Here is a 26,611-nt window from a genome sequence, read left to right as displayed (position 1 = left end):
AGGTTTATAAAAAGTTACCCGTAACTTCTATTAAAAAGGCAGAATCGGAGGTTTTGCTGGCTGTTCAATGACCTTTACTTCAACAGGTAACATCAAGCTCTCCCTATCAAGCCTCTTACCGAAGTATGGCTGCGAAAAATAAAGACACAAGTCGTCGCTACATGGTTTGGCATTGCAGAGGTCTCAAGTTTTTGCTGTCAACTGAAACAATATGAAAACATAGCCTTTTATTTTGGAAAGAGGAGACTGCATGCTTGATCGTAATATTTTTGTGCACCATTTGTCATTGTCAAAGGACAATACAGAACATAATCAAATTCATTTGTTCGCTAAGTAACCCATTCTTTGAAAACCTATTCTTCAACGCAAACCAGCACCAGTGACATGTTACAAATCATTTACTAGAACTGGAAAATGACTTTTACAAAAATCACATTATATCACAGCTTCTCTTCTGTACCCTTTGCTTGCTCAGATTGCAGGGCAGTTCATACAGTTACTTCCCCTGCACACACAGGATATTAAGGTTTTTTTCCACTGGAGTACAGAAAAAACCTCAAATTTCCATTGCTGCAATTCAATAGTTCTATCAAAGGCTGCCCATGCATTTTCATACGAGTAATTTATTTTATCATTAAAGTAAATAAATATGTCAGAACTATTTGACAGGTGAATTTGTAAGCTTGATCTATGTGGGAATTATGGCAAAATACAAGCACAAATCAGAGTGCTAAACAGTCATTTCAAAAAGATACTAAACAACAGTGAAAACTAGAAGGTTGTACAAAGCCAAGGGAGATTAAATTTGTCATCGAATTATTGAAAACAAGAAGTAGTACAAGCATCCTTATAGAGGAACTGATATAGTATATGCCCAAGTCAGACTTTATTATGTTAGAAGTTGCCTCTGAATAAAATTCCTATACAACACTTCCCAGCAGGACAGACAGAGATGCTGGCTGCACAAGAACGCTACACTGCTGGCTTTTAATACCTTGGAGGTAAAATGTTACACACCACTAACTATTTTAGTTTACCGTAGAGCTTCCCACCATTTTTAATTTTAGAATGTAAGCAAGTTATTTGAGTTGTAGGTAAAACTGAAAAAAAAGCCTGATGAGAGTTTAAAACTCTAGATGGCACACTCATGCAGTAAAAGACTATAAATCTGAACAGAAACACACAGGTTCACCACGAGATTTTCTTGGTTTTCCACCTGAAACACACATAATCTATCTGCAAACACTGTTCTGAGGCCAGTTTGTGAATTACTGTTATAGAAGGATCTGCACTAATTCCCCAAGTTAGAATTGGGTGATTTAATGTAATACTAGGAAGTATTTGCAGTTTTATATTTCAAGAGGACTGAATTAAGTTAAGATTCCACATAAAATTAATCCTTGTGGCGTAGCACCCGTCCTGTAACACTATCATACTCCAACCTACTTCATGGATAATGGGAATGAGATCTTACACGTCTCTTACAGGCACAGCCTCATGCAACAACCACGCTTTGAACTCACAGGGGAAGCTTTTGTTGCTGCTTTGTTTTTAACCAGCTCTGCTTTGTTTTCCTACATCAAATCCAGAGTCATAAAAAGGACATTTTTAATACACAGCCTTTAACCTACTCATCCGTACAGAGCAGGCGATATAAAATCTGAAACACACAGGAGCCTGGATGGTGGTTACAGTCATGAAGAAAATGACACCACAATATTTTTATTAGGATTTGTCAAGGGTATATAGCTGCTGTTACGCAACCCTACTGAAGTTGTAATAAATGAAATGGTAGCTGTGTAACTGAATTGCCACCGTACACACGTGAGGAACATCCAGAATGATCAGAACTGCAAAATTCATGAATTAGTACGTTTGACTGATTATCTGAGTAAATAAAACAAGCACCTAAAAGACAAATGAGACATAGATTCACAGTGCTCTAGATGCTTCGTGCTAATGGTGTAAAACCACTTTTATCCTCCAGTAAGTACAAGGCAGTCAAGCAATCAGTCTCATCCTCACAGCCTATGACACTTGGTCACTGCGGAGCAGCTAATACACCACAGCTTACACCAGGGTGCAAGTGCACTGAACCGCAGGCGCAGCAGCAGCACAGACCAGCACGCAGCGTTCAGATGGTTTTGGAATTCTCGATGTGAAGCATCTGTATAACAATGACACGCAAAAGGAATTCAAAAAGTGCATATGCATATTCTGACTGGAGAACTACGTGGACACGGAAGCATTTGGCCGCTAGGCCACAGAGAATGTCTTTGGCCTTCAGCCAGTACAAAAGTCCCTCTGAAACAAAGGACACCAAGTTTTCTGCATTTCTACAGTACTGGATATCAGCTGATTAATAAAACCATTAACATCAACTTTTTTCTCTAATTAAGTGTATTTATAATCACTCCTTGCTGTATGATAAAAATTTACCAGAAAGTATACATCTGTAGTGTGCTTCTACTCTTAAATATGCAAAAAGAGAAAAATTTCTCACATACATTATTCATCTACATACATACATTGGTAATTTCTGTTTGCAAGTCCAATAAACCACTGTAATAGTCTTTTAATCATTTAACAAGTTTATTTCTACAAATGACGGCATAAGAGCAGTTACTGCAGATACAAAAATCTAAAGAGTCTGATGTGCAGCACATGTCATTTCTTTATGATATTGTCTTCAGGGATAAGTTATTCATTTCAGTGGGTATTCAACACCTTTCTCATAGCAGCAATAAATAGGTATTTTACTTTTCATAAAACATTATCTTAGATAGCAAGTTAATCAATACAAAATTAACTTTTAACAGTACTAGAGTAATATAATCCATAGGTCATTACATGTTCATCACAGAACTGGAAAATTTAATAGTGGATCTTTGTGCCAACCTAAGACTGAGTGATTTGCAGTGTCTCCAACATGTCTTCCACCGCCTTCAAAGAGTATTTAGTTTCTTTCTTACTGCGACCTGCAAACTAAACAAGAAAAAATATTGTTGTCATATATCACAAATTCTGTGGATAGATCCTGTGCAAATAACAGTTCTTAAGATTAAGCACGAAAAATTAACTCTAACTACCACACACCTAAAAGCACAGCCTCTTTAATCTTTCACTACAGCTCAGTTTTTTTACTAGAATACAAGCTATGTCACCCTTTCTCTCATAAGTAATGAAAAATAAAACAGAACTCCTTAATTTCACTAATTTGCTCTAAATTTGTATATTCAGCACTAATATTACACTTTAAAATTCAACTTTTCTGAACAGAGATTTTCCTGTTGTTTTGTTTGCTCTGTAAACTTTAACATAGTTTTTCTTTCAGGCTCAAATTTTTATGCAATCCAAATTAGATTATATTCATAATTTAAACGGCAACAAGACTTGGACCTGTTATTTAAGCCAATCTATCTTCTTTTTTTGTTACAGCAAGACAGAGAAAGCTCTGCTTAGTAAAATCTGCTATAAAATAATCAAGTCATCATATCATGATATTTTATTGCTCAAAGTAACTATGAGTAATGACCTTGTATTTGATTGTAACCTACTATTTCAACAGCAATTTCAGGGAGGGTTTGAAATCAAGTCTGTCTTGATAACAAAGAAAGATACGGCTTAATAAATACTACTTATGGCTTTAGATTCCCTAAAACAAATGCAGGCAAGTTTGGGAAAGGAAGGGGTAGCGGGGCACGAGATGTTGATCACCCCACGCTGACCTCACACGGGTTTTTCTAACTGTACTGACAATTTCCATCCCTCATCAGCCGTATCTAACACTGTGGATTTACTGACCAGGTTGGTCTTCAGTCAAATGAAACTCCCAAACATTTTTAATGCACCTGCACTAAAAAGTTTTGCATTTGGGGTTGGGAGGGGTGGTAAAGACATTACAGAAGTAGTAACTATAACTTGCTGCTAGTAAAATAGCCTATTCTCTACCTAAATGTTAACATCTAAACACTCAGTAAATTTTCAATTTACTGTTTTTTATTTCTAATACCACTGATGTCTTGCATAGTTAGCCCTTGATTTATAATGTGTCCCTTCTCTCTTGTAATTGACTTCATTTAGCAAACTCTTCATGACCTGTTAGGAAAGATTAAGTCATCAAACCCAGGTAATATCACACCAGCAACAAGCTGCAGGACCTCTTAACCTGATTCTGACCCCCAGGCTACAATCTAACATTGGGATTCTCAATCAGTACTGAGTCCTTAAAAAAGTAGTTTTGGCACAGTAAATTAAAAGCTATTTCAAATTAAATAGTTAGGAGAACAAAATGCTGTTATTGTGACGACACTTTATAGTTAAGAGACATACTGAAAACACCGTATTTTCGTATTTCATATTTCCAGATGCAGAACTGATGTGCCATGTTTTGACTCTAGTGTTATGTATGAGACCATTCCTCATGTTTTGCGGTTTCCATAGTGACCCACAGTAGCCAACTTCAGAGGAACACCAAAGATTTCTTAACACTCTCCCGGGTGAGAGACGTAATGTTTGCTCAGATCTGACTCAATACAAGATCCTCCTTTTATTCACACTAAACAAGAATAGTTCCAAGCAGATACTCCGAAGTCCAAATCCTTCCACAAAAATAAGTAAATGAAAAAACAGAATGCAAACCCTTGACTGAAAAATGGTCTCAAAATCAAAGAATTCAGAGATTTCAAGAAAAAGCACAGAAGCCTGAATATACTGTGGTCATGAAGCGTGCTTGGCAAGACACACAGAAAGCACACAGAGGAAAGCTTCAAAATAAGAAAAAAATTACTTATTTTACTGCTCTTCAGGGACACTGAAAGCAAAAGTGACATAAGACATTAGTTTAAAAAATGTTACTTGCTAATTTCAAGAGTGGTCGCCTTCCTGATACTGACATGTACTTTAAGCTGAACAAATAAAATAAAACTCTGCGTCATAACAAACAGAAGTGTACTTGGAAATGTAATCACTTCAAATTTGCCCTGACGAACAATTATTTTGTCCATTCTGCCATTACACAGCAATTTGACTGATTGAGCCGGAATCCATTTCTTGAAATCATGATTTAATTTTCTGTTTCCCAAATGGTCTGTAACAAAATCACCTCTCTCCAACCATAAATAACGTGTGGATTGCTAACACAGAAGAATTTAGCAATGTACCCGAGAAGCATGTATCTGGAAAATTACTACGAGTAGGATCAGATTAAAGATTTTTGAGAGCATTAATCAAACTTGCCCGCCTCTGCTGAAACGCTTCTAGCAGAGGACATGCTAAACCAATTACCTAATTGGAGAGCACTGGGTAGCCATATTTTGTTTCGATGTTAAAGTGACTGTGACTCGTGTCCTCACTCAGAACAGACACACGTTCTCCACAGGGTCTGCACAGAGAGTAATCCAGTTTCCCAGCGATAAGGCAAAACTAAGCTTGTAATAATAATAAACTTCTAATAATTCCTCCAATAATGAGTACTTCTCTAACATTTAGAATAAAAGACTAAAGTTGACGTCTTTTTTTTTTCCTTCACTGGATCAATTAAATTTAAGTGGCCTAGAGAATATTGACCTTTCTTTCCAAAGCCTGTGTTAGCAGCCAGGAATTCCAGCTCCACGCAGAAGCCCAGGCTACAAGCCCTTCCTGTCTTCCTTTGAAAGTTTACATTTCTTCTAGATTAGGCACAGATGAGAAGTACTAATCAGCACAGAGGGTTATGTATTTAACATCAAAATAAGTATATTACCCAGACGGAGTGTCAAATATCTGTGCTTTTCAAAAAGCTACTTAATTCAACTATTCCTTATCACCATATTTTCCTGTAAAGAACATGCTGTACAGTCTAACCAATGTTGGTGAAAGTAAGGTTTTCTCTTTACACCCAAAGATTGTTTTCTTCTTTAAATGACAATAAACTAAAAAGTTCCTCTGGTTTCATACAGGAATGCACAGGAAAAGCAAAAATCAAGTGCCAAGGCAAACGGCCCGAATGAGAGAATAAATTGAAAGAAGGGGACCAGTAAAAATATTTCAAGTAAATTGCATATAAAATTAAAAAAGCACTATAGCCAGTGCTAAGTTTGAAAAAATAAAGGCAGTTTTCCAAAATTACTGAGCAAACTGCTGGTAATCCAAGTTCAAATCCAGACTGAAGATGGGGAAAGATCTCACTGCAAGACAACTGCTTGAAAGTAACTTTTTGAATTAATAACTTCATGTATTAAAGCCACAAATTCATATAATTTGTCTAGGTACCCAAGTCAGGATTCCAAATGCATCTTATTGTCTAGAACATGAATACAGGAAAAACTGCATTTAACAATATAAGGAGGTCCAGTTAACAAAAGAAGTAAATGCCAAACTCAACAAGCCCTTAAGGTTCTTATTACACTTTACAAAGTGCTTTGGAAAATGCAAGGACAGTGGGGAGGATTTATACAGATAATATAAATATCTAGCTCAAAACCTGGCTGGACAGACCTCCACTGAAGGAGGAACGCTCTGAGGGCTTCCACTGGCACGAGCGACCAAGGCTTCATCCTTAGGGCCAAACGATGACAACTTCCAACCACTCAACACGCCGAAGGAGCAACAAATCAATACTGACTCACAGGGGAAACTGGCACCTACTACATCACCAAACACCGTCTGCTGTAGCAGTTGGACGCTGTAAGTCTCTGACATAAACACTGAGTGGCCCAACCCTTCTGCAGCCCAGTGGGGCTGGGCTGGGGCAGCCCTGTCCAGCTGCAGCCACCAGAGCTGCTTGCGGTGCTTCTGTGAAGAGGAACGGGGTGTCCACACCATTTGCTCGCCAAACCCTAGCTCAAGTACTTACATTTTCTGTATAGCTAAATTCCCCCTGATTCCAGTCAGATATGGTGTTCGTCACTTTGTGTCCCTAACAGCTAAGACGAGCAGCTGAAGTATGCAACGTATCACAAAAGTATGAAGTCACAAAGAAGTTATGGCATATGTTTTAAATATGTTAGTCATGTTAACGTGATCTGTTCTGGGAAGCATCAACCAAAAATGCTTGACATAGGATGCAAAAGACCTTCACAGAAACAGTGCAACTGCATTTTTCAGAAAAAACAAACAAACAAACAAAACATAGAGGCTTATAGTACAAAAGTAAATATAGATGCTTATGCATAACTTTTGCAACAGCTGAAAAGACTCTTAGTGACTTTAGGAAGCCTTGCTTGTGGCCTACAAATCTGCATTTTCACAATTCAACAGGTATTTTTCTATAAAACTATGCAAAACTGACTTCAGGAACAATTGCTAAGGTAATTGTTAGGAACAACACTGAATAGGATTTTAAAAGGTCAGAATAAACTGAAGGAACACAAAATTCTCGAATTTTCATTTGTTTTCTAGTAAAATAGAAGTAGCTGACCAAGTTACTCTAAGAATTAAGACATACCAAGTTTTATTAAAATACTTTGCTGTAGAATTGAGTCTTGGAGGTCAGCATTACACTATTGTACATTCAGCTAATATTAGTAGAAAAAAAATCTGTTTAAAGCTAATAAGCAGGTAATACTAATTAATAACTGTAAAATATCAAGCTTACAATAATTAAGACTTACAGGAAATCAAACACAAGTAGAATGCAAAAAATCAAAGCAAATTATGCTAATTTACATGTCATATCTAACCCCTTGAACAGCAGCTGATACAAGTGCAGAAAAGAACTAGAGAGCTTATTAAGAGTATCATAGAACAATAATATACTAACCTGGTATGCTCTGTTTATTTGGTTAGCTGCCCAGCTGGCATATTTCATATTATCTTTTTTCATTTTTGCACTTGCTTTTGGATTGGAAGCGATATGGCTGGCAGACTAGGAATACAAAAATTAAAAACGTGTAACTACAAAATACACGTGCATGACAAAAACTGAGAGTATTCAGCATGTTTGCAATCAAAGCCCCACACACAGTGACAGCAGAAAAAGACAAAAAATAAAAACAGTTACTGGTAAACAGTATCCAATTAATAACAAGCTCAACTTTTTTAACAGTTGTTTGGTCTAAGCTAAACTAGACTTCAGTTCAGTTATGTACCAAGTCAGGAACAAACCTGGGCACAGTCAGCAAAACCAGGTCCTAAAGCCTAGAACAGCACTACAAAGAAACTGGGAGCCAAAGGGTAGGGACAGAAGAGAAGCAGCGATGGCAAGCTGTGCTTGCAAACACCACATGGAATGTGACAGCAGCAAAGCTGAGCAAACCAAAGAACTGAAACAGAGCATACATGCATTTTTTCCAGTAATGAACCTGTAGTATGTAAATCAGGGTTTATGCGTATGACTTTCAGGCACTGCCAAAACAAAAAGTTTCTCAAATGCTTAGGTTATATTAGCCCAAGGTTGCCAGCCAGTTCATCATAGACAACAGGTCCTAAATCTGCTTTACAGACTGAAAATCATAGGCAGGACATAAGATCTGACTAAAGACAAACCAAGCTTGGCCATAATAAACCCCCAGGCCCATTCTAGAACCAAAGCAGAAGTCTGTATGTACACACCTTAAAAATCAGTTTAGGCCAATAAACAGATTTGCTACAAAACTTACTCCTAGAGAGCTAAATGACCTAAGGAACAGCGAGGAGCCAGTCTTTTCTCCTTCTCGAACATAAAATCACCAACCCAAGAATCGCTGCAGATGGGCTGAGAAGATTAGGTCCAAGTCTATTTGATTCTTAAAGGTGATGCCTAACAAGTCCTTGAAGGGAAGCTACTATTGCCTGGTGTTTATAGGGAGCCTCAAAGTTATCTGCTTGATGAGTCTCGAAATTGCCCCCCTCCCAAGAGACAAAAGGGTGGCCTGGATTTTTTTTTTTTTTTAATAAAAAAAAGGAAACTCTTTTTTTCCCCTAAAAAGATCTTTTAAAAGATCTAATATCTAGAGGAAGATCTTCAGTGGAGCAGCTTTGGAGAAACTGAACAACTGGTGCCAGTACACGCCACCTGTAGTTACCACAGTCATGGCTACACTCAAGCCAACAATCCTGTGCATGCTAAAGACTCATTTTGAAAGTAGAAAATTGTACTGAGAAATTAGACTGAAGGTTAAAAAATCAACAAACAAACAAATAAATAAATAAGAAAAAATAAAAAGCTGGTTTTAAAAAAAAAAGGTGAAAAAAAGCAGTCATTGTACTGTGCTGGTATTCTTCAGCAGCTCAGCATCCTGTAGAGAGGAGTACCACTTTAAATCTTTTTTCAAGAAGTTACCTTCATGTGCCAATAATTATAATTCTTTGGAAAACATGGGCAAGACTTAAAGGTTAAAAGCATTTCAAGTAAGCAGTACTTACTGGCATAAAATTGTCCATACTCAGTATAATAAAAACACTGTTAATAATCTGACCTATTAAGTTAAACCAAAACGAAAAAAAAAAAGAATAAAACAGCAAATAGTCCAGGATAATGTACATACACAGAAACATACACAAACTTATAACATGGAAAATATATAATCATGCTTACCATGTAAAGTCCAAACAAAGCTCTCATATTTCTGTTGTTAAGCTTCAGCGCTTGTGCAAAATACTTTCTTGATAGCTCAAGGTTTTCAAGCCCCCCTTGAGTGTATTTAACCTGTAAAAATTATAAGCTCCTGAGACTTGCACATGTCATCCATATCTCAGGCATTCACTCTTGAAGCAGAGATATTATGAAACTTCACTTCACGTTTGTTTCACATGACATTTCAAATCAGGCAAGCTCTACTAAAGGATACATACTGGCTGGGGAGAAATTCGAGCTCTTTTCAATATACAAATTAAAAAATATGTAACTATAGGAGGGAAAAAGCCAGCATTAGTTTAATTAATTTATTTTTGCACCTATACAAACTTATAACCTCGGGATAGTCTCTTATGAAAAGCATTACAAACTTTAAATCTACAGCTAAATTCTGACTGCTATAAATCCATACTAACTCTATATTCCTTCGGCACAGCATTTCACCAGTACGCAAAATACCACGATGCCTTTCATGACCTATTCAACTGCAAAATAGCACACAAAGTTTAGAAGGTTATTCCATTGTTTTTCTATTCATTTTGCCCGTTATTAGATCAAAAAGAGGGATAAATATTAGAAGGCATGCTTCACAATCTTTCTAACAGAAAGCTGTCTAGACTTTCAAGTTTTAATGTTAACCCAATTTTATACACGTTAACAAAACACATCCCTTCTAAGCAGTTAACAGCATAGTTTAGAAAAAGAATAATATACATCAGAATAAAAGAGTGCAAACAGCTAAAAACCTTGAGCTAAAACTTCTAAGGGCCCTCTCTCCCTCCCAGTGTTCTTTCAGGCAAAATTTCCTATGTGGATTCCAAGATCTGGCTCCACAACAACAGGCAATATATCACAACCTCCTAGGCAGCATTGTTGTCGAAAAGTTAAACTTCTCATGCACTTAATTTGAAAAGTGTATAAACACTTCAACAAGAATAGCTCATTTAAAACAAATTTTTATCTTCGCTAATTCCTGCCCTTACTCTCATATTTAAGTTAGTCTCACTAAGTAAGAAACCACATTTTCTTTACATTTTAAGTTCTATGAGATGTTAACAGTCCCTATGTACTCTTAAATCTCCTAGGGAAAAATTAAAGAAACCATTTTTATTCCATTTTCACCACTTCAGTAACATGAAAACAGAATAAGTATTCAAACATAATTGATTTTTCTGAAAATACTTACTTCAGCGTATTGCTGACAATATAAGTGGTTGTGTGGATTAGTCATCATAAGCTCCTCTAAGCAGAAGGCGGCCTTTGCATAGCTGAGGAATACGAAAAACAGTGACAATATGAAACAGAGTTTACAGCTCTGCATTTCAGTTTCTTTACAGCACAATAAGTCTTACTTCCCCCATAACTTCATGACTCATAATTAATAAAAATATTTTATTTTAAAATTATGTTTGAAACTTAAAGTTGTTTTTTTTTCTTACATCACAGATAGTGAAAACATACAAAATTTCGTAGCCTAGGTATATATGGAACAGCTCCTGGAAAGCATTTAATATATTAATTTCTTATTAATAAGTGCCATTTCTCAGCAACAAGAGTGACAAGTGGAAACAGGCATTAGGCACCACAAGACATTGAACTCAAGGCTACAAAACAGTTCACTTTTTTTCTACAAGAAAATTCAGTTACCTGCGGATCCACAAACCAAAGTACGGACTAGAGCACTTACACTATCAGTTACCTTCATCTGCTCACAGTCACCCACAGAACTGAGACTGAAAAACCATACTAAGAACAGTTCTAAAAATCAAAGAGTTCAAATCTGTGTATGAGGATAGCATCATGCCATCCAAATAGGCAACAACATCATTGCGAAAGCAAAGGCTAGTACTTGTTCTTTAAATGAAAGCTTTCAGAAATAATTGAGAAGTCAAGCTCAAAACGTAAGTTTATTTAATTACAAAAATCTTAGCTTCATAATCTTTCAACTAATAGAGTTTCCTGCAGAATTTGCATCTTCTACAGATACGTGATAGCACTGTTGCAGAGTTTACAAGATAGGATTTCAAAATTCAGAGACACGTTATTTATAATGACAGTGTGGGTAGATATTTAATATCGGAGTAAAAGCAATTTAGCAATTACCAGACAATATTAAACCACATAATCTGTAAAACCTTATTTCTTAAAATGAATATATTGTGGTTTTCTCCTGTTCACACTATGATAGTTGTGTATATATTTCAAATATTAATTTGGAGATAAAAGGATAGGCATCTCATTCTCCAAAAGCAGACACCACCACCCTCATAACGGAGCACAGCCCAGAACTGAGGGCGATATAAACCTTGTACACTGAAGTGTGCTTATGAACAATGGTTAACAGCACGGTGATTTCACACTGATAAAACAAATGAGCTGATGAACTGTTTCCTCTTTTTAAAATTCATTTTTAGTTGCTTTTTAGCCAAGATTCCAATTTTTTCGCTAATAATAATAATAATAATGCTCATAAAAGTACAGTAAGCACTGTCAATTTTTTCAATGAACTGGAGAAAGTTCTACTTTTTTTTTTTTAATTGGAATTACAGACCTAGACAAATAGGAGCAAAAGCAATTTCTTTCTGTGGTTTTATTACACAATTTTGTAATAAAGATTATAGCAAAAAAAACCAAACCAAACCACCAGTAATGGAGTATGTACGTTTGCACCACTCTATCATTCACTTTTGTACTGACAGATTTGACAAGCTTAAATATCTTTCTAACCATTTAAAAAAAATAACAGCTATTTTCTTGGAAAAGTGGCTGGTGAATTTCCCCAAACAAATGGAAATCTGGATATCAAAATTCTAAATTATTCCTTAAGTCAGCATTTGAAAGAGTTAATAATTATTTTCTTTCAGAACGAGGTGGAAGGAGAGGTGATGGGAGAAAAATGTTTTCATCACAGTGAGAATGGCTATTTCTTCCATGAGAATTTGATTCTTTTACTACTCTCTAGAAAGGAAGGAAGGAAACAATGTGGTATAATTCAGACTGGGCTGAAGAACTAAAGAAGAGGGGGAAAAAAAAGATACGCCTTTGGTTGGAGGTTAGAATTAATGCTGTGATATTAGAAAACTTGCACTAAAGCTTTGAGCTAATCCTCTCACACTGTGATTTCCTCCTGTCACTACAGCAATAAAAAAAAAGCTAACAAAAACATTAAATATCCAATAAGCAAGTTACTACAACATTCAGCATTCTTGATTGCGTTGGGTTTTCTACCCAGGCGACCAGATGCCTCTAACTCTGTACCCATGGTTTTTGTTACGTTTGGTTTTGTAGAAGTTACTAAAAGTTCTTGCAGAGGTAAGCGAAAAGAAAATCAGAATATGAGTTGCTGTGATCAACCAATTTTGGAAGAATTAAAATCTATATAACTTCAATGAAAAATTATGGGAAATGAATGCTGTTCCCTGCTATACTCAAACCACTTATTTTAAAATATCGGATTTAAATAAATGAACTAAACATACAGGTAGTTAAGAAAACTGTTTCTGTTTAAAAATCAAATGCCTTCTTAAAGCATTTGGTAGTCAAATAAAGTTGGCAATTATTTCCTGCTGATGCTTGTCATACTGGAAATTAGACAGCCTACTTTCTAACAGTAGTCCTTCGAAAAAAAACTCACTGAGGTCTTTGACTTACACAAAGTAGGTTTCAATTTAACAGTTTTCATGTGGACTTAGCAAGCAACTTACTCGTGTTCATTGATGTAAAGTTCTGCAAGTTCATGCCAAGCTTCTTGGTCTCCAACAAATCTGTATAGAGAAGAAAAAAAGGAAAGAATGTGCAAGGGATTCTGTAAATGACCAGCATGGAAGCAAAAGCGTAAATCAAATGCAAATTCCATTTTAATTAAAAAGATTTATCAGCATAGCAAAACACAACCTGTATTCTTGTAAGACACTCACTGTTCCAGATACTCATTCAGCTCTCGGATGGCCTCAAGATTTTTCCCCTGGGCTTTTCGAATGGCAATCTTACGCTTTCTTGCTGCCTATGGGTTGACATTAATAAAGGATTAGGGTCTCATAATTCCCTGAGTTTTTGTAAAGAAAGCAATTTGACTGTGCAAATTATTATCTCAATACCAGTGGAATTCCACTGCAGAGCAACTGCTAGGTTGAAGTTTATAAACACACCCTATGACACCCCACTGAGAGACTGAAAACCTCTTCTTACAATCACATTATGTATGCTTTTCTTTGGAGGCACAAACTGTATGCATTATTTCATTCAAATAAATGACTGTCCAGATTCTGATAATTACAAAACAGCAGGGGATGCTAATCTTCAGCCGTTCCAAAGACCCCCACCTTGTCATTCACAAGATCCGTGACTATAGAGGAGAGATGGTGACTGAGTCTTAGAGAATCCCACAGATGTGTCTTGTTGCCACTGTATAAATAGGGCTTTCAGGCATTTTTAGGGGTTCTTGGTGAGTGCTGAATGCCATCTTTAATTAACGTTGAACACACACCAATTTCATAAACAAGTCTCTCATCATTCTTGGAGCACAAAGTAGGCTCTTCAATGTAAAGGAAAAACAAAATAGCTATTTCAGTGGCAAAACTGAGCAGTACTTTGATATATGGGTGGAAACTTTATTACAACAGAAACACCACAAAATGAGTTATAAGAATCATAAGGTATTTAAATTTTGAACTCCATAAAAGCTGTTACAGAGCACCAGGAGAAAAGATACACACAATTTTTACAGTTGATTATTCTGTACTTCAATCCAATATTCCAGTTTCTGAAGTATGTTAGTTACAGTTCTCTAAAAGCAGTCTGCAGACCTCTAGGAGTTGTCAATCAAGACACACCAGAGGTGTAACCCAAAACAACAGACACCTTCCCCACAGCCTGACAGGGTGTGGGGCAAACAGCACCACACCCCTGCCAGCCTGAAAGTCATCACAGCGGGGACGTGACAGAACAGCAAACCCAGATTCCAGCGGAACAGGCCCCAGAGAAGGAGCCGCCATGAGCCCAGCCCTGCCCGTGGGCCCGGCTCTCCTGGGATCAGGAAGGAGCAGACACACGGGCTGGTGCATACACACACACACATGCCACTTCTCCACGAGGTATTATTCAGTAAAAAAGCACACACTTTTCCAGCAACAAAGTCCCACTGCTTATTGCCCTCAGAGCTCTCATCCCACTTCATGTCTTGTACTGAGGTTACACAGTTGGAGATCACCTTACAGAAGCCTGGACAGCATGGGAAGTCCCAAACAAATCCTTAAACAATTTCAACATCTGAATTTAAGATAGCTCTGAAATTAGTTTCTTCATGATGTACCTTCCTAAGATCACAGGCACATAGCTCTTGTATTTTTACAGTATTTTAAATGTAACTATTCTCTTAAGTAATTTCTTAGTCTTTGATCATAATTTAAAGAAATTTATTGCTTCTGGAAGAAGAGGAGAATGTAGCATTGAAGTAAACTAGTTCAAGTTACCCAAGCAGAATAGCTAGAAATGCTTTTAACACTATCTGTAGGTTTATTCTTTCCTTCGAGTGCATCCCCTTTTCGTCCCACACAAACATATAATCAATGAAAATCCAGTGAAAATTACTCGTGAGGAAAAAATATTTCACTCTTCTGCTTAAACACGAGGCACAGGCCAAGAGAAAATTTATCGGAAAGATCAAGAGACAAATTAGGACACAGGCAGAGTGGTGGGGTTACCCACAGTCATTTTGTTTCCCGCTGCTGCTTTGTCAAACTGCAACCTGTGAAGTCACATTCATCATTCTACTTTTACTGGGAGAGATTTGGCTAAAAGCCATAACAGACTCTGGAAATTTTAACTGCCGACCACATTTATCACTATAACAATAATACACACTGTTTATTTTATTTTTCAGTTTTACAAATAAAGATAACAGCGTAATTAAACTTTTTAAAAAATATAAAAGAATAATCCCACGTTTATCTTATTGCTGCTACTAAATTAAACTAGTACTGAACAAAACAAAACAATCCATCACCTTTCACAAACAAGTCTCAAAGCATTTCATGGAGCAAGTCAGTCACTACCCCACTGTGGTGGAACACCAGGGCAGCATTGGGCTCCTGCCCAAGGCCGGTGTCACACAGGGCAGGAGGGGACAGCAGCGGGGACAGCCAAGGGCATGTAACACCCAACTACAGCTTACAAAGACACAAGATTCTTTGCAGGTGACAGACTATTTTAATATGTAGCTATTCCGACTAAAAATTCAGCTGTTTTCAAAATTTAAAGAAAAATTTATCAAGAGATTGAACGGATCAAAACTAAACAACTTGAGAAATGAAATCATCTGTTTAATACATAAAAACCAACCGATGCCTCTGACAACTTAATTTGCAATGGCACACAGGAACAGTCTACATCGGCCACTCTCCTTTTTCGTTTCTAATGCAACCCCTTCAATCGCATGCAAGTCGGTCCTCCGCATGAGGCTGGAAACAGATTTTCTCCACAGTTGCTTTATTTCTTAAGCACGGCACACCCAAATAACGCAAATCACTGGAACCTCAAGACAACCATCCCCAGTCACAAATATAAGCTGATGTTTACTTATAACCAGCACACCATCTACAGTAATCAAATAATGAGAATAAAAGGATTAGGCATCATTAACAGGTTCTGATGGTAGCACTTAGGAGTAAAATGAATTACGTATTTATTTGATGAGAATTATTTGCTTCTAAAATGCACCACGTCCACGATAATTCTTCAAAATTACACTTTTTCTTGTTTGAGAAAAGTAGGATTTGAAACTCCCTTTTTTATCCACCTTCTTTATCACCAAAAATAAAGCAGCGACTGGTCTTGAAATCTGCACTCTCTTCACCCTCAAATAAACCTTCAAAAATGCCAGGATAAGTCAGTTTATTTACAGAGAACTCTTAGTTTACAAAAAAAGAGGTTCAGACACTCAAAACAGTGCTGGTGTTCAAAGGATGAAAAAAATGCTGTATAGTAGCAGAGAATTTTTGGAAGTCTCTTTAAAACTGCTTGGAAAGCATCAAGGAGGATGTAGATTTGTTTGAGAGGGGTTTTTTTAAGTCATTACTAACATCTTTCAATCACATAAATAAAATTATAATAGATATTCTGAATGCATTGCCAAGGGTCATATATATATATGTGTGTTCAGTAGACCTGACTTTCCTAGCAGTGATGAGACAGACTAAAAATAAAGAAAATAAAACACACCAGTATTGCCTTTATTCGTATTCACAGACTCTCCCAGCTGACTTTCTATCTTTTCTTTGAATCATGAAAACTATCAGTTAGAGTTTGGGGGTTTGTTTGTCTTGTTGTTGTTTGTGGGGGTTGTTTTTGTTTGCTTGTTGTGGTTTTTTTGTTTGTTTGGTCAGGGTTTTTTATTTTTCCAGTAAAACCTGAAATTCAATATGACTGCAGTGGTCAGTGCTCTAAGTAAAACATGTGAAAAGATCTGCACTAAAACCAGGACATGGGTCATTTTGTGTGCTGTAAACTTCTAATTCTTATTCCAGTTTATACTGTCCCCAAGCCCCTGTGTAGGTCCCTGTGTGCGTCAGCCTGCTCCTCAGTGAGCTGCTTACTGAGCATCCTGATGAAAGCAGTGACAATTTACACACATAGCGTCATTTTTTCTTTATTTTTCTTTATTCCCATCAACTTAAACAAAAATGTTTAACTGCGCAGGACCACTGCCAACATTAACAACTACCTTACCAGACACAAACTGGTTCTTTTACAAGGAAAGGCAGACTACCAGCAATTCTACGAAAGCTTTACCCAACCTTTGTTCATACACCCAAGATTTATTCCCTGCCTTAGTTTCAGCTGACATAAGGAAACCAGGCCACTTCATATGTTTTAGTATGTTTCAGGGCTTTGTTCAGTAAAGATCTCACATTTAGAACACCAGCTCATCTGTAGCAGACCTGTTGTAAGATACTAAAAAAATGAAGAATGCAGAGTACAAATCTGTTCAATCGTTAATTTCAAGTCCACTAAAAGTAGTCACGAGAAACCTATTTGAAACAAGACTTGAGATTATTTTGAAATCTATGAATCATACCAAAATAGTCGTGACAATTATGTTAACAAAGATAGAAAAGTAACATTCAAGAGTTACATTTAATTTCTTCCCATCACAACAGTAAGATTTTTAAGAACAAGCCTGATAAAAAAAAAAGAACTCAAACATCCTTTCTCCTTCCACCTTAAACTGAGAGGAAAAAACGAAAATTTCAGCGCTGCAACAAGATCTGGAGTGTTTGCCCATGCAGACCCTACAACATGGAATTCCCCCTATCAGTTTTCCAGTTTAAAATAAAACACCGGAATGGTTATTGCCTGATTCTGTAAATTAAGCGTTCTTAATGGAAAGATATATGCCATCTTAAAGAAACACTTGTACCATAATCAGTATCATATGGACTAAGGCACTTCAGTATGTCACCTACTTACTAAACAGTGAGCTTTCCAAGCCATTTCTTTAAAAGACTAGTAATCCCCAAACTGGCACAAGAACTAATCCTTCATTTGTCATGATTCTTTTTAATTAGGATTAAGTAGACTCAAAGTGAAGTAAGGATTTGAACATCTATCAACTTCTGCATTTGATTAGTAAAACATACCAACAAGGAGTCTAAGATTGTTCTAAATTTCATGGTTGCAAAGAAAGCATTAGTAGAAGGATTTTCAAGGACTGACACCTCTAAGAAGGGAACAATTTCAGATCCGTATAACTGCTGCAACATTAAACAAATAATATTCTGCACCTTAAAAAGAAAACCTTCCATTTTTTTTAATTTGTTTTTATTAAGGACTTAACATTTCAGAAAATGCGTGTTTGGTATGACACATTAAAATATTTTCCTTCAAATTGCAATATGCAAATCCACAGAATCACAGAATGTCAGGGATTGGAAGGGACCTCGAAAGATCATCTAGTCCAACCCCCTGCTGGAGCAGGAACATCCAAATGAGGTCACACAGGAACGTGTCCAGGTGGGTTTTGAATGTCTGCAGAGTAGGAGACTCCACAACCCCCCTGGGCAGCCTGTTCCAGTGTCCAAACAGACACGTAAACAATTACAACAGAGATAAAGGGAAGGGATTACACAGACATCAAAAAATACCACATAATCTGAATACAGTCACAATAACAACTGTACTCTTACCAGACTTACAATTTTTTCAAAGTTAACCCTGGAAGACAGTTAAATCAGGCCAAATCTTGCAAATGACTCTGTGCAGGAACAGAGCTGCTGAGGTGAAGCTGCTCCTTCAGGGATATTGTCAAGGCGTAAGCAGCAATGGTGAACACAACTTTTTAGGAGAGCTCTAGGGGGAATCCAATAAACAATCATCCACAAAGTCTAACATCAGTACACAGCAAATTGGTAGGAGCTATAAAGGCTAAAAAGCTAGGAATCAGACAACATGAAAAATGTTATATACCAAAGAAGAGTAAGAACAGTTTATGCAGAGGAAAGTAAGGCTTCCCCGATCTACCAGAGTTCTTCAAAGGAGTCACAAAGAGTGTGGATGAATAAAGATCCATTTAAAAGTCAACTTCAAAAATAATTTTAACAAGACCTCTCACTCTCAAGCCAAAAGCTCTGAAGGAAATTCAGCTGCCACAGGGTAAGAGGGGAAGGTTTTCATGTGGATAAATAAATTAGTCAAAAGATATAAAATAGAAAAGAGTTACTGTCTATCAGTGAGTTCTCTGCACTGAGAATCCCAGAGTCACCTGCACTAAAAACCACTGCTCAGCAACTTCGGAAGTGACCTAACAAGGGAATTAGCAGTGATGTGCATGATAAAACAGCCCCTGACATTTAATCTAGATAAAGGGTTGCATATAGGGTACAACAATACTAATTTAATTTACACAGAAAAGCTGTCTGAATTTGCCCACTTAGGAAGGAGGTGCTGGAGTTGCAATAAAGACATCTTTACATATAAAGCATCAGCTCAATATTCAGAAGAGGTCTTAAAAAACAAACAAAAAGATGCCCCCCAAAATCCACAACACTGCGATACTGGAATTGTCAGAAAATAATATAGAAGAGAATACAGCGGTGACATCAGTTTGCCACTGTATAATTCCATAATGCTCTTGCATTTTTAATGCTGACTGCAGTTCTCTGCTCTCCTTCCTCATCCAAATATAAAACAAAACAGGATGGCCGCTCAGAACGGCAGCAGGGGTTTGGGGCACAGAATGGAAACAAGAATTGCTGGGCAGATTAGGACTTCTCAGCTCAGAGGGAAGAAAAATACAAAAGATCCCTAAAATCACGAGCATGAAGAAAGTGAACAGAAAGCAACTGTTGACCAGGGTATCAAACACAATTGTTAGACTGAAGGTTTGAAAAACAAAGAAAATGAGAGATTTGCACAATCCACGAGTAAATTACAAAATTTCATTTCTGAGTGATTTTGTAGACGCACGCACACCAAACTCATAAAAATCCAAAAAGCAGTTAAAAAAAAGCGCCGAAATTTAACTAAGAGCTATTAAAAACAGTTACCACTTCTGGCACAGGAAAACTGTAACATGAAGATGAATAGAAATCAGCAGAACAGACAGAATATACTGTGATTGCCCCATCCTTATACATTTCTCCTTGTATCTGCTATTGCTCACTGTCAGAAATAGGACAAGTAAAATGGACTTTTGGCATGACTCCAGGATAGCAGTTCTTATGTTCTCAAATACTTCATTTCAAGGGACAAAATCTCCACCAACATTTAAAAGTGCTACAGTCACAAAAATAAAACATAGAAAAAATGCTGGAATGCACTCTGCTCTGTCACTTTGCCTATCTTATCATTGAACCAGATATTTCAAAAACCTCACAATGATAAATGATGCTCTGTCAGAAGAAGAAAGCATTTCTTTAGGATGCACATAGTGCATCCCCAGCTCAACCATAAGTCTTCCCTGGGAACCCTCTGAGGCAGCAGTTGCAGCTCTTCACAGCTCTCAGCAGCTCCATCCTGTACCACAGTGCCAAACCATCTTTTTTTATTCCACTTAAAACTACCAGCACACATAGTTAAGTTTAGGACTAGCTGCATCTTTCCTGGCAGTGCTAGCATTGAATTTAATCAAACATAACACATCACCTCAGAAAATCCCCCCTATTAGTAGATACTTCGCTCGGTGAGCAGCTTTCTTTTTTGCAACTTAAGTGTCCTGTAGATAAATGCACAAAGCCTGCGAGAAGTTCACAGGAGGTCTCGGGCTGCTCAAAGTGAATGCACAACTACTGCAGGAGTTTTAAAGAATTACCACTGTTCAGACGATATATAGATATCCAGCGCTAAGACTTAGCACTAATTATTGTCATATTACTTGCCAGAGACAAAGAACTGGGGAAAAAAGTTTACTTATACAGTCAAGAAGGTAGTAATGCACAATGGTAAGAAAATGTTAGGAAGAATGAACTCAGATGTTCATTATATATAGCCGATGCCTATTTACATGATATACAGTCCTAAGATTTTACTCTGGATCTTTCTAGTATCTGGATTCCCATATGTCTTCAACCACCTCCTGTACCTCTTCTGAAACACGTCCAGCTTGGCTAGAGAAAGAATCTCAAAATACTCTGAGAAAGTGTAACTTGATGTGACCATACATACACACTTGTTCCTGCCCGCTCCCTTAAACGACAGACTTGTTAGTGAAGTATTTTACAAACCCTCAAAGACAACAGCTTCAGCCAAAACAGCATTATGTTCTGAAAATTCTATTTTTAATTCTTCATTCACGCAATTATATTACTAGACCCAGGAAGTTAATGAGATTATCCACATGCCCTAAGCTAAGCAAGCATATATAGTGTCTTCTTGTATTAAAAGCTTAGTTGAAAAAGCAAAAGAAACAGCAGAAGAATTATCCCAATAAAGACATGAGATTTTCTGTGGATTAGAACTGGGGCAGAACTTTGTGTCTTATCTCACTTTGTCCTGGTGCTGACCAAGTGCTCTGCCAGGGCAGGGGGTCAGACGCCAGCCTAAGTCTTGAACAGAGGAACTCCATCATCTTCATGCTCCTGGGCAGGACACCTCAAGAAGGGCTTTCCCCAAAAGCAGAATTTTTGCCAGGGCAAAATAATGCAAAAAGACATTCAACTTAATCTGATACAGATATGTACACAGAGTTTAAAAATTCTACATTTCATATTCATTACAGAATTGAAATTAATAGAAAAATCAGAGCGCTAACTGCCTGCTTAGGAACTGAGTCCTAACTAATTTTGCAGAACTGGGCTTTCATCTGCTCTCCATATGTAAAATGTCAGCCTGTTTCATCTCACATGGCTGTTGTGGGACAAATGAGAGAAAAAAAAACACATTTAAGATGCTACTTCCATTTGTAAGGTTCTTATGCAAAAGTCTCATTCCAAGAAATGAGGACTTATATATCAAACAGAAAATATGGACAATTCCAAATCTCCTGCTGAATTTTACACAAGCAATCCACCCAAAACATAAACCCTAATGTAGCATCCAGACCACTAACAGAGATACTGAGAAGACTCTGAAGATCACCTTGAAATGTAAAAATGCTTAGGGTTTGAATGTGGCATTACATTTCATATTACGAAATTATATCAAAGTTCAGCCATTGTATTGCTTGAATTTACAACAGATATGGCTAAACAATAACTATTAATACCTACTTCAGAAGACTACCAGTCATTTTAAGGGCAGGCACCCTTTGGTATTTTTTAAGTAGCATGCTTGAGTGTTCAGTCTCATTTCCAGAAGGTATGAAGTGCACCTGGGTTTTCTTTAGTGAAAGAACAGAAGTTCCATTTTGCAGAGCAAGTTTGGTTACTTGCAGCATTCAAATGGTATACATCTTCACTATTAGAGCCAAAACAGCTACTGACAGAACTCATATACACCAGGTACTACAGGGAGTAAGAGACACTTCACCAGTAGGTCTCAAAGCTATTTACTGGCGGCACAAAATACAGTGCCAGAAGACAAAATGTCATTTATTTTTTAAGAACTAATGAAATTAAAATAAAAGCACCCAAGATTTAAATGTTAATACAAGTCTCTCTGTTCTGATCTCCTACCTATCCCTCAAGCCTTCTGTTCCTGTACATCTGACTTGACCTCTGCTGTCAGCAAACCACCCAACCTTTCATCACCTGTCCCTCTCCCTTTTGCTCCTCACAGTTCTGCTTCCTTCTCTTTTTACTCACTTCTTCTGGATGTTTTTTCCCTTCCTCTCGTCACTTGAGTGCAACTCAAAAAATCAGAGTCTGCCTGCTTTCTGCCACTTTCCCACAGCCCTACAGCCATGAGAAGCACCTGCAAGGAAGCCCCACTTAGTCTCTGTAGCCTAGGACAGATCATGCTCCACACAAATGGGGTTTTAAGAAGAGATATTTAACAGAAATTCCAACATTCTCTACTGAGATCATGAAGTGAAGGTTTTCAAACACCTGTAACTTAGCCAGTTTGGGTGTTTTTCTCGTACTATAATAAAAGCTGCATTCTCCCAAGAGCTGTTTTCCTGTTGGTATCCAAGGCTTTCCTCCACAGCAAAGCAGGGTGAGGATTTCTCAATGAAATGCATTAACAGCAAAAAGAAACAAAAAAGTTCTTTCTACCAACCTGCTAAAAAAAAAAACAACGCCCCTCTTATTTTGTTCTGAGAAACAGTCTAAGCATTTTATCTGAAGATCTACAAACAACTCTGCTGCTCCTCACCACCAGTAAGGATTTTGAATTGGATGCTACATTAAATTTTAATTCATAAAAAAGGCCCTACAACAGAAAATGTAGCCTTAATAATAGAGTAATCTGCCAGCTACAGCTCTAATAAGCCTTCATTTCAACCAAAATGGACACGAATGGCAAAGGTTCCCATTCTTATCCCATTAAAATGCACACAAGTTGTGCTGTTCACAGGAGTCACATTTCATTCATTAATGTTAAACTCTTCAGAGAAGGGACAGACTCTTAACAACTACTTCGAGAAATGAAACACGATCTCTGAAGTGACAACATTAACACTGCTCCATTGTCAAATGAGTCATCATTTTTAGTAAGTAAGTGAGATAAAACATTAAGAGATGGTCATCTTTGGAAAAAAAAAAACAAAACCAACAACCTACTTTGAATTGTATCCTGAGAAATTAAATAATTACTGTTATCTTAATTTCATCATTTTGCATGCATGAAAACCTCATCCAAAGGTGCGAGGGTGAAAACTCACGGACTCCACACAATTCAATATGAATTCAAGCGAAGCCATTTATTACAGAAACAAGCCTCCTTATATATGCAGTTATTTCCTGATCACGCGTCCACACTCCAAGCATGCATTAGCTGATTGGATATTGTCCATGTTCACGAGCTGTCCATGTGCCCGAGTCTCACTGCTGTTTTTCAGGGTGCTGTTTTTCAGCCTTCGGGCTGGCCTTGAGATTCCTTTGGCTAGTTCAGAAATGAATCTCTATCTAATAGAAACCCATCCACACAACAACCTCAAGAAAATCCCTCACAAAGGTGTAAATGTCCGTGATACAATTTCAGTTCAAAGTTCACTTTTCATAATGGAAAAGTCTGCTAGGTGTCTAAAACAACTAATTTCTAAAAAAAGCTTTTTGCGTGCTTCTATTTGAAACTATCAGTCAATGCAAAGCATGATTTTTACATGGTTCGTGTGAACAAATGTCTATGTTCCACTTACAGCACTTGCCAAAACATTTAATGTACATAAGCAACTCCATGTGTCAGCAGACCAGGAGAAATTGCTGTAAGATTAGTGCCAAGACAAACTCAGCAACAGGTTGTTTTTTTTAAATCTTGAATATTTATTTTCCTACAGCAGCCATATGTGTGCATGGAAATATTAACAGGTAAAAGACACAAAGAAATCTGCACATGACAATTCATCAAAACTTCCTATTTAACTTTCACTCTTCGCATACAAGCCGCAGCCAACCTATTCTACAGTTATATAGGAAGGAACCTTTGCTTTGCATTTAACACTCCATTTCTGTTCTCACATCTTAAGAAATCCAACAGATCATGCAGCTGTTCTAATATTTACATCTTATGCTTCTAAATATTACCATTTTATGGATCTTTATGATTTTTTAAGGAGGAAACCCAAATTAGGTAATAGTCATGGATATTACTTATTTAAATATATAATTTCGTTTTATAAATCTATCCAGCAAACCACTCAGATGACGTTAGCCATGTTGAGACAGCTGAAGTGCAGAACTGCCAAACACGCACATGTGGTCCACAGGAGTCATTGTAACATGGTGCTCCATTTCCCATTGGCTTCAGCAGAAGGTCATAAAATGTGCACCTAGGTGACTTATTGTTGTAGCTTCACTGTAGATGGGTTCCACCCTGTTTTAACATGACTCTGAAGACTTAGTGTCTCTGAAACTCTTTGGGCTGTACACTGATAAAATCCACGGGCACTCACTGTGGACACTTTGTGCTCAAACTTCACCTCAAAAACACCACAGACTTTCAAAGGACAACTGCAGATCACCTGCATTTGTCTCACAGAACATAAAGCAGCACTGCTCTAGGGAGAGCAAAAAAGAGAGAAAATTTGAAATATTTCATTTTACTCTTGCACAAAAAAATATGAGTTCTATCAGTGCTAAAAGTCACAGATTTTAATCTGCCGCTGTCTTCAAGTGCTTGACTTGGTACTAATGTTTACAGATGCGCTGCCTGGAAAATTATTTTCTGGTTTGGTGGTTCTGGGTGTTTCTTAGTTCTTGGTTTTTGTTTTGTTTTGAGGGTTCTTTTTGGTGGGTTTCTTTTTGTTTTTTAATGGTTTACTTCAGTTAAAGTGATGGCACTTTATCTATATCCAGCTCTGGCATATCCTAGTTCCCCCCAGTTATCTGTATTTCTGTGGGTTTTCCCCTCCTGAATAGCAGACCACATCAAATAAGCTGACTGAAGAAAGGCAGAGGTTCCAAACACACCAAAGAGGTTTATGTGAGAGTGCCAAGACATCTGCAATACCCCAAGTATTCCATGTACATAGAAGTTCATCCAATAAAGGGAACCAGTTCCTTGAAACCAAGTGACGCAGACAAATGTATACCCTCAGACAATGATTAATAATGGTTAACTGACTTTGTAACATGTGATATAAAAATTTGAAACTCCATAGTTTCTCCATATTTCTAGTTTTAACCTTGTGGAAAAAAAAATGCATTAAAATACACTGCTACAAGTTTCCCTACACTCTCACTTTGGCATCTAATAGCTCAAGGTGCCTTACGCAGTTCTCAAAAAAATGCTTAAAAGTACAGCCTGTCTCACATTTTGTTTTATAAAATTGACAAGCTTTATAGCAGCTTGATTCAAAAGCTAGTGAAGTCTACTAGAGAAGAAATCAAAATAACTGCTATTCAAGCACTACCTGAGTGTATTCGCACAATCTTTAAGTAAGATTAATCATTAGGAAGACAGAAGACACACGGCAGACTACACTGGCCTTTTAAACACTGAATATTCAGGGCAAATGGAAAAGCTGAAAGCCCTATCTAAACCCTAGTAATACTGCTGAAAAGGTTGCTAGTTATAATCCTGTCTTCTAAATTCAGTGTTTAAGCAGGTATTACATGACACCTCATCATGAAACAAATCTCATTTGTTCTAATGAAGGCAGCATAGGTTATCATACTAGGAAACAAAGGGAAACAAATACAATAATACAGACACATGTTTTTCCACAGTGAAACTCACAAAATGTTATGACAATTTCAAACAACAAACCACTGAAGTTCAGAAAAATCTTTTAAACTTACTGTGTTAGTTGCATCTTCTTGTAAAATTCTATCATATAACTGGATAGCATCATCATACCTGTTCAAAGAAATAATGCACATTTATTTCTGCTACGACAGAACTCCCAAATTTGTGAATGTCTTTGCAATAGTTAATAACCTTCCTACATTTTTTATATCAAATATATTTAAGCAAACTCTACTCATACAAAATTCTGAAGTGAGTGCTAAATAAGAAAAGCAGAGTTTCATGTCACCATTTAAA

At 37.1% G+C, this 26,611-nt stretch overlaps 1 protein-coding gene across 2 annotated transcripts in view; it reads right to left on the bottom strand.

The window, feature by feature from the left end:
• Positions 1-1,682: 1,682 nt before the first annotated feature.
• EMC2 (ER membrane protein complex subunit 2) overlaps positions 1,683-26,611 on the bottom strand; it is a 40,278-nt gene continuing 15,349 nt past the window's right edge. The window contains exons 5-11 of one of the 2 annotated variants that reach the window (XM_065054258.1): positions 26,368-26,425; positions 13,453-13,538; positions 13,240-13,299; positions 10,722-10,803; positions 9,497-9,607; positions 7,742-7,846; positions 1,683-2,985 (exon numbers count right to left, since the gene is read on the bottom strand). In XM_065054258.1, coding sequence (XP_064910330.1) covers positions 2,899-2,985; positions 7,742-7,846; positions 9,497-9,607; positions 10,722-10,803; positions 13,240-13,299; positions 13,453-13,538; positions 26,368-26,425 — 589 coding nt within the window. In that variant the 3' untranslated portion in view covers positions 1,683-2,898. The remainder of the gene's footprint in view (positions 2,986-7,741; positions 7,847-9,496; positions 9,608-10,721; positions 10,804-13,239; positions 13,300-13,452; positions 13,539-26,367; positions 26,426-26,611) is intronic. The other variant, XM_065054259.1, reaches the window with a different exon arrangement.

This window comes from Columba livia, chromosome 2, assembly GCF_036013475.1.
Source record: "Columba livia isolate bColLiv1 breed racing homer chromosome 2, bColLiv1.pat.W.v2, whole genome shotgun sequence".
Classification (NCBI taxonomy): Eukaryota; Metazoa; Chordata; class Aves; order Columbiformes; family Columbidae; genus Columba; species Columba livia.
This window is presented reverse-complemented; position numbering and strand designations above follow the sequence as displayed.